This window comes from Myotis davidii, unplaced genomic scaffold, assembly GCF_000327345.1.
Source record: "Myotis davidii unplaced genomic scaffold, ASM32734v1 scaffold118, whole genome shotgun sequence".
In the NCBI taxonomy this organism is placed as follows: Eukaryota; Metazoa; Chordata; class Mammalia; order Chiroptera; family Vespertilionidae; genus Myotis; species Myotis davidii.
This window is the reverse complement of record NW_006290441.1, coordinates 2,514,558-2,527,995: the sequence shown is the minus strand read 5'-3', so window position 1 is coordinate 2,527,995 and position 13,438 is coordinate 2,514,558. Positions and strand designations below refer to the sequence as shown.

At 37.5% G+C, this 13,438-nt stretch overlaps 1 protein-coding gene and 1 pseudogene across 3 annotated transcripts in view; one reads left to right on the top strand and one right to left on the bottom strand.

Moving 5' to 3' along the window:
- IPO7 (importin 7) overlaps nucleotides 1–13,438 on the top strand; it is a 65,418-nt gene that overhangs the window by 45,671 nt on the left and 6,309 nt on the right. For all 3 annotated transcript variants that reach the window (XM_015563724.1, XM_006763477.2, XM_015563725.1), the window contains 8 exons: nucleotides 412–501; nucleotides 1,550–1,715; nucleotides 2,130–2,290; nucleotides 8,698–8,826; nucleotides 10,580–10,646; nucleotides 10,730–10,855; nucleotides 11,299–11,396; nucleotides 12,729–12,824. In XM_015563724.1, coding sequence (XP_015419210.1) covers nucleotides 412–501; nucleotides 1,550–1,715; nucleotides 2,130–2,290; nucleotides 8,698–8,826; nucleotides 10,580–10,646; nucleotides 10,730–10,855; nucleotides 11,299–11,396; nucleotides 12,729–12,824 — 933 coding nt within the window. The remainder of the gene's footprint in view (nucleotides 1–411; nucleotides 502–1,549; nucleotides 1,716–2,129; nucleotides 2,291–8,697; nucleotides 8,827–10,579; nucleotides 10,647–10,729; nucleotides 10,856–11,298; nucleotides 11,397–12,728; nucleotides 12,825–13,438) is intronic.
- Nucleotides 703–1,542, bottom strand: LOC107183038 (annotated as a pseudogene).

Genomic DNA, 13,438 nt, shown 5'->3' with positions numbered 1-13,438 from the left:
CTTTAGAAAATACAAATATCTTTTTAGATATTCAGATTATTACCTTGAAAGAAGGATGTTTCTCAATGTATGTTATGTTCATTTAGAACCTTTCCAGGGATTTTTAAAAGTTTTATAAGGTAAGGAATAAAATTAATCACACACCATTACTCAAATACCGTTGCTGCTAAGACTTGTTGCGATTGCTTTCTTTAAACAAATAATAGAAAAAGGTTAAAAAACGTATTCTGTGTGTTTTTTATGGTAAAGTTTGAAAATAAGAAAATTGGATGTGGGTTTTGGGGTTCAAAGAACCAGAGTAAATATATGTTTTAACATCAGTAGTCATTTTTAACACTGAGTGTATCTATTAGGCATTTGAGATTATTATATTTAGAACTCTTTAAAAATAATTTTTGTTTATATTTACAGAAAAAAATATATAAAGATCAGATGGAATACATGTTGCAGAATCATGTATTCCCTCTCTTCAGCAGTGAACTAGGCTACATGAGAGCAAGAGTAAGTTTTAATGCTGTATTAATTTATATAGTTATGTCTTATAATTCTTATAATGAATGACTGCCTATGTGGACTTTTAAATGAAAACTTTTTAATGTTCATTTTAAAAGCCATATTTTATATTTTACCTCTGTATTATGTAAATTTTTTTCTTTCTGCTTTTACTTTTATTTATTTTATGCTGAATTTACTCTTGGACCGTGAGTTTTTGTTTCTTCAGTTTCTTCTGGAATATTTTTCCTTCTGTGCAAACTCCTCTTCTGGTTTGGGAACAATCTGCTCTTTTTCTGTGAGGATCACTCTATGTGACAGGGAGAGCTCATGTATGGGTTAATCCACCCATGAGCTCTGTAAGTTCTACACCGCATCTTGGAGCTTTGTTCACTTGGATGTGCTCAATGACCAGAGAATCTGCATCTAAACCCTTAAATTCAGCATTGCTCTCTGCATTTGTAAGCATGTGCAACAAAAATTTAGCCCTTTTTTTGGGCCACCAACCCTGTGTCCCGCCCCACTGTTTTGCCTGGGAACACCTACCAATTCTACCATTGTAATGATGGAATGGTACACACTGTTTCTTTAAAATGACATCCTTCAGATACTTGGTGGCTTTCGAATATACATACCTTTGATGGCCTGGGCGGTTTCATGAGTGTTCTTAAAGTGAACACAGAGATTTGAGCCTCTTGATTTGCATGATATTGTGGGGTTTTCTGATTTAAGTGATGAACAAACCATTTTCAGAGGTCACCTCTGGCAGCTTTGGGGAAGAGCTTATGTAAATGGCTGATGTAATGTGTGCATAGTTTTCATCTGTGTCTGATAGCAGTGTCTGTCTGTGTTTTGCATTCAGATCTTGCTATCCACACAAACATCATGCAGCCAAAGAGTAAGTTGGGATCATAGTACTGGTCTAGTGTTGTCTCATTGGACATAATTTACCACTGGCCAGCCTCCAAATTCCCATACAGAACTTTGGGAATAGAGATACTGTATAGCTTTTGGAAATTTAAGATATCTATAATAACTCACTGCATTTTTTTTAAAGGCTTGCTGGGTCCTTCACTATTTCTGTGAAGTTAAGTTCAAAAGTGACCAGAACCTGAAAACAGCCTTAGAGCTGACACGAACATGTCTAATTGATGATAGGGAAATGCCTGTGAAAGTGGAAGCTGCCATTGCACTTCAAGTGTTAATCAGCAATCAAGAAAAAGGTAAAGGGTTTATATCTCAAATAATGCAGCATTTCTCCCTCCCCCACCCCCTTTCCCTCCATAACTGCACAAGGCATAATCCTAGATACTTGACACATAATCTTTCATTTTTTAAAAAATATATTTTATTGATTTTTTTACAGAGAGGAAGGGAGAGGGGATAGAGAGTTAGAAACATCGATGAGAGAGAAACATCGATCAGCTGCCTCCTGCACACCCCCCACTGGGGATGTGCCCGCAACCAAGGTACATGCCCTTGACCGGAATCGAACCTGGGGCCCTTCAGTCTGCAGGCTGGCGCTCTATCCATTGAGCCAAACCGGTTAGGGCTAATCTTCTCTGTGAAAGTGTGTCTTTTTTACCATTTGGTGCATGTTTTATCCTAAAATTTTTTTCTTTTTTCAACTCTTACAGCTAAAGAATACATCACACCATTCATCAGACCTGTAATGCAAGCTCTTCTTCATATTATAAGAGAAACAGAAAATGATGATCTTACAAATGTAATTCAGAAAATGATCTGCGAGTATAGTGAAGAAGTTACTCCTATTGCAGTAGAAATGACACAGCATTTGGTATGTTATTTGAACCAATCATTCATGCATTACTTACCTTATAGAAAGCATTTTCACAGAGCTTACTGTATGCCAGATAACACTGTAAGCCCTTGATAGGGCTTGCCCATAGCTAGAATGAGCGGGGCTAAAATTCACATCTGAGTTGTATGTCTTTACATTGCACATCCCTTTTTCAAAAAAATAAAAATATTTTATTGATTTCAGAGATGAAAGCAGAGAGAGAGATATCAAGAAATATCAATGATGACAGAGAATCATTGATTGGCTGCTTCCTGCCCCCTACTGGGGATCAGTCCCACAACCCAGGCATGTGCCTTTGACCGAAATCGAACCTGGGACCCTTCAGTCCACAGTCCGATGCTCTATCCACTGAGCCAAATCGGCTAGGGCTTTTTTGTTATTGTTGTTGTTTTTATGTTTTTTATTGATTTTAGAGGGAGAGAAACGAGAGGGATAGGAAGAAAGAAACATCTGTCACTACCTCCTCCATGCCCCACACTGGGGATCGAACCCAAAACCCAGGCATGTGACCCTCTGGTTCATAGGTCAATGCTCAACCACTAAGCCACACCAGCTGGGCATGATTCACATTTAACTGCTACCTCACGCTGCATTATGATTGCCTGTTTTACTGGAATATTTTGGACCAACTTAAAGATGAAGTAGACATACTAGTTTTTAAAATGAAATTTGTTTAAACAATTTATACATGGCCTGTATAGCCCCAATCTTCTGAGAAGTAAGTAAATTATTTAAGGGTAGTAATAATAAGTATGAACATATGCCCAACAATTACCCATCCCTTTTCCCTATACAAAGGTTTATTTAATGCAGTTTATATTTCTAAGTATTAAGGTTTCAAGAATGTAACTCATGATATTTGTAGTTGATTTAAGTAAAGGCAAAAGTTTTATGAATCCAGCACCCATTTATGCTTAAAAAAACAAAAATAAATTCAGCAATGTGGAAATAGAGGGAACATACCTCAACATAATAAAGGCCATATATAATAAACCCATAACCAACATCATACTCAGTGGACAAAATTAAAACCATTTTCCCAGGATCAAGACAGTGATGTCTGCTGTCACCACTCTTATTCAACATAGTACTAGAATTCCTAGCCACAGTGATCACACAAGAAGAAGAAATAAAAGGCATCCAACTTGGAAAGGAAGAAGTAAAATTGTCATTATTTACAGATGACATGTTACTGCATATTGAGAAGCCTAAATATTCAGCCAAAAAACAGGAACTGATAAATGAATTCAATAAAGTAGCAGGATACAAAATGTCCAGAAATCAGTTTCATTTTTGTATACTAATAATGAACTATCAGAAAGGGAAATTAAGAAAACAATCCCATTTACAATTGCATTAAAAACAAAAAACAAAAAGCACACCTAGGAATAAATTTAACCAAGGATATAAATGGACCTGTCCTTGGAAAATTATTAGATAATGAAGAAAGAAACTGTAGAAGATGCCGTAACTGGTTTGGCTCATGGAAAGAGCATTGGCCTTCGGACTGAAGGGTCCCAGGTTTGATTCCGGTCAAGGGCATGTACCTTGGTTGTGGGCACATCCCCAGGAGGAAGCTGATCGATGTTTCTCTCTCATCAATGTTTCTATCTCTCTATCCCTCTCCCTTCCTCTCTGTAAAAAATCAATAAAATATATCTTAAAAAAAAAAAAGAAATTGTAGAAGATACGAATAAATGGAAGCATATGCTGTGTCCATAGGTAGGAAGGATTAACATTATTAAAATGTCCATATTACTGAAAGCATTCTATAGATTAAATGCAGTTCCTATCAAGATACCAATGGCATATTTTATAGACCTAGAACAAATATTCCAAAATTTTATATGGAACCACAAAAGACCCTGAATAGCGACAGCAATCTTGAGAAAGAACAACATTGGAGAAATCATGCTACCTGATATCAAACTATGCTATAAGGCCATAGTAATCAAAATGGCATAGTACTGGCATAAAACAACACATATAGAGTAATAGAACAGACTAGAGAGCCCAGAAAGAAATCCACATCTTTATGGTCAATTAGTATATGACAAAGGAGGCAAGAACATACAATGGGGCAAAGATAAGCCTATTCAATAAATGGTGCTTGCAAAATTGGACAGATACATACAAAAAAATGAAAATTGACTACCTTCTCACACCAAGTATAACTTCAAAATGAATTAAAAACTTAAATGTAAGACTCAAAACCATAAAATTCTTAGAAGAAAACATAAGTGGTAAAGTCTCTGACATTTCTCTTAGCAATATTTTTTCTGATATATTTCTTTGGGCAAAGGAAACGAGAAAAGTTTTAAAATGGGACTACATCAAACTAAAAGGTTCATTTTTTTTTAATATTTTTCATTGATTTCAGAGAGGAAGTGGGGGGGGGAGAAACATCAATGATGAGAATCATTGATTGGCTGCCTCCAGCACGCCCCCCACTGAGGATTAAGCTTGTGACCTGGGCATGTGCCCTGACTGGGAATCAAACCATGACCTCCTGGTTCATGAGGTGATGCTCAATCACCGAGCCACGCTTGCTGGGCTAGGTTTTTGCATAACAAAGGAAACCTTTAACAAAATGAAAAGGATAACATATTTGTCAATGATGCATCTGATAAGGGGTTAATATACAAAATTTATAAAGAATTTATACAACTCAACACAAAAGAAACAACCCAATTAAAAAACGGGCATAGGACCTGAGTAGACACTTCTTGAAAAAGGACATACAGATGGCCAGTATACATATGAAAAGACTAGAGGCCCTCAGCCTGGCCTGTGCCCTCTCGCAATCCAGGACCCCTCAGGAGATATTGGACTGCCAGTTTCAGCCTGATCCCCAACAGTTCAGCATCCCCCAAGATGTAGTAGTGCACGAAGCGCCTGGGGAGGAGCCTGAGTTGGGCACCGTGCCTTCCCGCTCATCCCAGCCCTGCAGGGCCTGCTGCCATGCCACGGAAGCAGGAGAGGCTGTGCTTGCCAGCCGTGAGCCTGCTGGTAGCATTGAGAGTCTATCCTCTGGTGGTCAATGCACATCATAGTGACCGGTCATTCGGTCACTTAGGCTTTTATATATATATATATGCATGCGTGCTACAGGCCCATTGCAGGAAAATTCCTGCAAGAATAGGGCTTCCTCGGGCCTATTCCTATAAGAATAGGGCTTCCCTGAGGCCAGAGCAAAGCAGAGAAGGGAACGAAGCCCGCTAAGATGGGCTTCGCTCCCTTCTCCGCTGCTTTGGCTCCCTCCCTTCACCACATTGCTCCCTCCTGTCTCCGCCGCCTCCCTCCCTTCTCCGCTGCTTTGCTGCCTCGCTCCCTCCCGTCCACTGCCTCGGCTCCATTCCCTTGTCCACCACTTCGCTCCCTTCTACAGCGCTTGGCTTCCTTCTACGTTGTCTTCAGTCTTCGCTCTGTGTCTGTGTATACAAATTAACCGCCATCTTTGTTGGGTTGATTTGCATATCGCTCTGATTGGCTGGTGGGCATAGTGGAGGGATGGTCAGTTTGCATGTTTCTCTTTTATCAGTGTAGATAGTCTAGAGGCCCAGTGTGTGAAATTCATACACAGTGGGGGGATGTCCCTCAGCCTGGCTTGCACCCTCTCCAATCCAGGACCCCTCGGGGGATGTCTGACTACCAGTTTAGGCCCATCCCTAACTGCCTGTGCCTCTGCCTCGGCCCCCGCACCGTGGCTTTGTCTGGATGGATGTCCGGAATATGTCCTGTCTAATTAGCATATTACCCTTTTTTTTATATAGATGGTTAAGGTCACTAATCATCAGAGAAATGCAAATGAAAACCACCATGAGATATAACCTCACACTTGTCAGAATGGCTATCATCAAGTCAATAAACAAGTGTTAGCAGGGATATGGAGAAAAGTGAACCCTTGTGCACTGTTGGTGGGGATGCAGATCAGTATAGCCTCTGTGGAAAGCAGTATGGAGTTGAAAAATTGAAAATGGAACTGCCTGTGACCCAGCAATTCCACTTCTGGGAATTTATCTAAAGAAACTCAATACTAATTTGAAAGAATGTATGCACCCCTATGTTCATTGCAGCTTTATTTACAATAGTTAAGATTTGGAAGTAGCCCAAGTGCCCATCAGTAAGTGAGTGCGTAAAAAGCTATGGTACATCTACACAGTGGAATATTACTCGGCTGTAAAAAAGAAGGAAATGGATGGACTGGGAGAAGATTATGCTAAGTGAAATAAACCAGTCAGAGAAAAACTTATGTAGAAATGTAGAATCTACTGAGCAAATTAAACAAAATAGAAACAGAGTCATAGATACAGAAAACAGACTGACACACCTGTCAGGGAGTGAGTTGGAGATCTAGATAAAAAGGGTAAAGGGATTTAGCAAAAACCACATAAACACAGACAACACTTATCCTCCTATATAATAAAAGGGTAATATGCAAATTGACCCTTACAGCAGAACCACTGGTAATGACTGGTTACTATGACACACACTGACCACCAGGGGGCAGATGCTTAATGCAGGAGTTGCCCCGTGGTGGTCAGTGCACTCCCACATGGGGACCTCTGCTCAGCCACAAGCCAGGCTCACGGCTGCCAGTACAGCGGTGGTGGTGGGAGTCTCTCCTGCCTCCTCAGCAGCGCTAAGAATATCCGACTGCAGCTTAGGCCTGCTCCCCACTGGCAAGTGGATATCTCCCGAAGGCTCCCGGGCTGCCAGAGGGATATCTGACTGCCAATCCCCTGGGGAGCAGGCTAGACCAGCAGGTAGTCATCCCCCAAGGGGTCCCAGACTGCAAAAGGGCACAGGCCGGGCTGAGGGACTGCCCCCTGAATGCACAAATTTTTGTGCACCGGGCCTCTAGTAGTGATTATAAGAGGGAAAGGGTGGTGGAGAAGGTAGGCGAGGGTAAAAGGGGGATAAATTGTGATGGAAAGAGACGTGACTGACGTTGAATGGGGAACACACTACAATATACAGATGTGTATTATAGAACTGTACACCTGAGACATTATTTTATTAACCAATGTTACCCTAACAAATGCAGTAAAAACAAAATTTTAGAAATAGTTTCCTGGAAAATTGTACATTTTTAAAGTTTTCCCCTTTTTTTGGTTTTTAGATAGAGAGCGAGGAAGAGAGAGAGAGAGAAACATTGATATTAGAGGGAAATATTGATCGGTTGCCTACTGCACACCCCCTCCTGGGGATCAAGCCCGAAATCTGGATATGTGGCCTAACTGGGAATCAAACTGGCAACCTTTCAGGTTCATAGACAATGCTTAACCAACTGAGCCACTTCAGGCAGGGTTGGAAAATTATATATATATATATATATTTTCCAAATATATTTTATTGATTTTTCACAGAGAAGAGAGAGAGATAGTTAGAAACATTGATGAGAGAGAAACATCGATCAGCTGCCTCTTGCACACCTCCTACTGGGGATGTGCCCACAGCCAAGGCACATGCCCTTGGCCGGAATCAAACCTGGGTCCTTTCAGCCTGCAGGCTGATGCTCTATCCACTGAGCCAAACCGGTCAGGGCAGAAAATCATATTCTTAACAGCTAATTTTTCCATGTATGAGGACATTTGAATAAATGTAATATCATTCATTATGTATGTATATTGCATTTATAATATGTTGGTCTGATTATTAGTTATGACTCAGAAATTTGTTTCAAATAGTTGAATATTGCAATAACAAAACCTTGATATTTAATATACCTGATACCTGTATTTGGGCATTATCAGCTATTAGCCAGTAATATTAATAAAAATATTCATAGTAGCAGTGGGGGGCAATGGGAGCATAAGGACACATATGTAATAACTTAATAAAGAAAAGTATTCATAATATTAAACAGTTTCTGTCCCTTGCCTCATTTATTTTCACAGTTTCTCTATGAAGTTCCCAAATGAGATGTCAGGAAACAGAGGTCAAATAACTTGTTTAAGGTCCCCCAGAAATTCACAGAAAAGTACCATTTGATTATAGTGTCCAAGCTCTTAATTATTACTGATCAATTTGGAAATATTGCTTATGTTGTTCCAGTGAGAACATTTTAAAATTAAAATTTTTAGCCGAAACCGGTTTGGCTCAGTGGATAGAGCGTCGGCCTGCGGACTGAGGGGTCCCAGGTTCGATTCCGGTCAAGGGCATGTGCCTGGGTTGCGGGCACATCCCCAGTGGGAGATGTGCAGGAGGCAGCTGATCGATGTTTCTCTCTCATTGATGTTTCTAACTCTCTATCTCTCTCCCTTCCTCTCTGTGGAAAATCAATAAAATATATTTTAAAAAAAATTAAATTAAAATTTTTAGACCAAAAAATGTTTATGCTGTTTTAATGGCAAACCTAAATTATATTCTTTTTAATCTAGGCAATGACATTTAATCAAGTAATCCAGACTGGGCCAGATGAAGAAGGAAGTGATGACAAAGCTGTTACTGCTATGGGGATCTTGAATACTATTGACACACTTCTTAGTGTAGTTGAAGATCATAAAGAGGTAAGGGATTGATCTAATGTTGTAAAAGTTTTCGGTTATTTCAAGCCATTCCTTATCAGTTATTCTATGTTTTTTGGATGGCTTTTACATAAAATTTTGGTCATTTTCTCATGCACCTTGATTCTGCCATCTTTTAAATAGTTCCCTATTATAAGGATAAGAGTACCTTGTTTTAGGTTCCTTACTACTAGAAGGAACACGATATTTATATTACCATATCTTTACCCCAAGGCTGAGGATTTTTGGCTCCCTCTTAGGTTACCTTTTCCAGATCCAAAAGTGTTGTGATTCCTAGAAAAATAATATGCTACTTGGTGTTTCCTATCGATAAAAAAAAATTTTTTTTACCTATGGTAGAGTACACATAACAAAATTACCATCTTAACTATTTTTATATAGTTCAGTAATATATTCACATTGTTGCGCAACCATCATCATCTTTGTAGTTTTCTTTTATTATTATCTTTTTAAAAAGGTGTGAACTGTAAATGAATTTTTAAAATGGAATTATTGAAAATATATACAGAAAAGCCGAAACCGGTTTGGCTCAGTGGATAGAGCGTCGGCCTGCGGACTCAAGGGTCCCAGGTTCGATTCCGGTCAGGGGCATGTACCTGGGTTGCGGGCACATCCCCAGTAGGAGGTGTGCAGGAGGCAGCTGATCGATGTTTCTCTCTCATCGATGTTTCTAACTCTCTATCTCTCTCCCTTCCGCTCTGTAAAAAATCTATAAAATATATTTAAAGGAAAAAGAAAATATATACAGAAAAGAGAAATATACAGAGAAAAACTATACCCAAAACTCTTTAATCACTACCAAAATGTATTAGATTTTAACATTTTACAGTATATCCTTTAGATTTTATTTCCAGTAAGAAAAACAATTTCAAATTTATGTCATTAAAGTTCTTGGGTTACCACTTCCTAATCTCATTTCTTTATTTCCTTCCCTTTGAAGTAATCACTGTCTTGAACTTGCTGTTTTAATTCCAGTGTAGATATTTATATCCACAAATTGTGCTTTCAGAATATGTACAAATTGCCTTTTGCAACATCAGGTTTTAATAAATTATTTTTTATTCTTGATAATAGTAGGTAGGCAGAAGCCATATAGTTAAGCTAACTTATGATTAGCAAGTCAATTGTTTACTATATTTGAAGAAAATGTATTAAGCATAATATATATTTGAGATGGATGTTCTTTTTTTATATCTGATTAGTAAATTTTTATCTTATTTCCCCTTGCGCCTTTATAAACATCCTGATACATTTCAGGTATTTGGGATCCAATTGAAGACCACACTAACAATAAAAAGAATTTGTATTTTCTGTCTTATATGATTAGGGGCCTGGTTCTCTATATCTACTATAATTATATAAATGAAGGTGATTTAAGAATTATTGGAAGTGGTTAGAATAATGTTTTCTTTCATATAATTGTTCTGTAAGTCACTGACAGTGACTTTTCAGTTATATCTGGGTTGAATTAATACTTACACACACAAAAATTTAAAGTCTGTCTACAGAATGTTTGTGACTCCTTTAATTTTTGGGTAAACTACATATGTTATTCCTTGTGTTATGGTTCACAACATTGTAATATTATGAGTTTTTCATTTCAGTGCAGAGACCTAAAATGATTTCTTAACAATACTGACTTTATTTTAATACACTGAATTACATTATACATTGCTCAGTAATTCATTCAGGTGCTGTGATTCCTCCATGTAATTTTTTTTCCCTTTTCTTTTAGATAACTCAGCAGCTTGAGGGAATCTGCTTACAGGTCATTGGAACTGTTTTACAACAGCATGTCTTAGGTATATACCTCTAGTTGTGGTAAGAATTTATTGCTATTTCACATCAGCAAGCATTATACTAATGTCTCCATGTTCTCTTTTAGAATTCTATGAGGAGATCTTCTCTTTAGCACATAGTTTGACATGTCAACAAGTGTCTCCACAGATGTGGCAGCTTCTACCTCTGGTATTTGAGGTTTTTCAACAAGATGGTTTTGATTACTTTACAGGTAAATCAGCATAGAAATACTGAAGATTTTTTTCCATTTTGATGTATATCAGTTGAACATGTACTTTTGAATATTCTAAGTGCATGATTTGTTTGGATAAATTATTAGTACCAGTTAATGCTCAAGGATCCATAGCATTGATTTCCACTGTATATTTTGATTTAGTTATTTAGTGTTTTGTTTTGTTTTTCCTTTTAACACATACTCTTACCCTCCGGCTCCCTGTCCATATTCTTTGTATAATCTTTGTGTTTTAACTACTAACTATAAAGGAATTCACTTTAATAATGTTTCATTCCTACATCTAATTATAAATATACCTTCATTAAAAGCAAATGTTACAGAAAAAACAACCTCAGATTTGCTTTCTTTTTCTAAGGAGATTTTTCCAAACCAAAGTATTTATATTAGTAAAGGTAATTAACTGGTGCTTTTTAATACAGATATGATGCCTCTGCTTCATAATTATGTGACAGTTGATACAGACACACTTCTATCTGATACCAAGTATCTTGAAATGATATACAGTATGTGCAAAAAGGTAGGTCATTTTTAATTAATAGAAGAACGTATGTCATGAAGCTGGTGCTATGAAAAGTATAAAATTGTTAAGTTACATCATACCACATTATGGCAAACAGATTATATGGGTCTAACAGAATAAGGCTTTTAAAAGTTTAAACTAAATAAGACCTTGATTTCTTAGATGCCACAGTAATGGCTTTGACAATTATTTGTCTTGTGTCTGCCCACTGACATTTAACTAAAGTTATAAATGTTTTTGATTTTCAGAGTGCTTGGAGCTTAACTTTAGCTTAGTTCTTTGCTAGACTTTGAGTCCATAGAAGGAAAGCATCTAAAACTTGAGATATTTTTGAAAGGATCAGGAATCATTACAGATATTTTATAAAGAAAATTCCTGGAGACAGTGGGTTTATGGAGACTATACACTAATTATTTAGTAAATAGCATGATTGTAACATGTGAGGGTTTCTTATAAAGTCAAAAGTACTGTGCCATTTCTTGGGAAAAGTACAAGATAAATTTATGGTGAATGCTTTTTTAAAAAATGCTCTTCTTCAATTAGAGGGAATAAAATACTTGAATGGAGGCTCTTCAATATCAAAGTCACTATGATTTATAGCATTTGATTTTCTAAAAGTGCTTGTTGAGAGGCAAGCAGGCTGTTCAACATCAGGCATTTAAAAAATTATTTTGCTCCATGAAGTTTTTAGATGTGCTTGTCCTCATTTCCTTTCTGACAGCTTAGTCACAAAATAATCACCTACTTGTTATTTAATATTTATTGCCAGTACTATTATCATGTTAATACTCTGGGAATAGATATCTACACCATCGTATTCCAGAACATTGTCATTAACATTTTCAGCCCTTTAGTACTAACTAGCACACCTACTCCATGTTTTTTATTACTTGTCCCGGGACATTTCTTGTCTGCCTCTTGCTTCCTCCTGTCCCACACAGTATTTTTTATTTTTTGAGACTTGTGTAGAGAAAAGATTTTAATCAATATCAGCTTAGTTTTTTTGTAGTTCTTTACATAAGAGCCAGATATCCCTGAGAAAGGTAGGGTCCTTTGGCATGTTTCTGTGAAAAGTAATGGTTGTCAAAGTGCTACTGTCTGGAATGGCACTATGGGGAGGTGCTTTGATTATGTAGACCAAGATCCAGATTGCTAGAATGTGACAAACAACTGCATCCTCCCAGGTGCATTAGATTATAATCTGAATATTGTAATCATTCATAGTTAGGTTAGAGTATCTTAAATACTCCAGAGACTAAAGACAGGACAGAAATTCTCAGATTGGAATGTTTCATGATGCCTCGCTTCAATTTGTATTGTGTTGATCAGGTTCTTACAGGGGTTGCAGGAGAAGATGCAGAGTGTCATGCAGCAAAATTATTAGAGGTCATCATTCTACAGTGCAAAGGGCGTGGCATTGACCAGGTCAGTAAGGCTAACTTATTAATGATTTGTGTGTGAGGCTTCAGAGAGGAAATCTTTCCCTCCACTTTTTTCTTTTTGGCCATTTGTTATATATTCTGTACATTGTTGTTTATTATGACACCTAAATTGGTTTAAAATTTAATAAATATATAATAATCATGTTTAATATACATGTGTTCAATATGACTGGCAAGTTTTGTGGCTACTTGTTATCATGTAAGGTAAGTTTTGACTAGAATTTCTTATAGTATGTTATGATAGTATTGCTTGCTATGATCACTTTTCAATAAAATAGATTTAGTCATTAAATTTCCAGTCAGTTCCAATAAGAATTTTTTCCCAGCTTTATTGAGATCTAATCTAATAAAAGAGTAACATGCAAATTGACCGCACCTATGCTACATCCCAAGCCACGCCCACCAGCCAATCAGAGCGACTATATACAAATTAACCCAACCAAGATGGCAGCTGGCAGCCACGGAGCTTGAGCAAGCTGGAGGCTTGGTTGCCTGGGCAATGGAGGAAGCCAAGCTTCCTGCCTGCCCTGGCCAGCTGTGGCCTCTGCTTAAGGCAACAACATTTCAGTTATAGAAGAAAAATAAATTCCAGATACT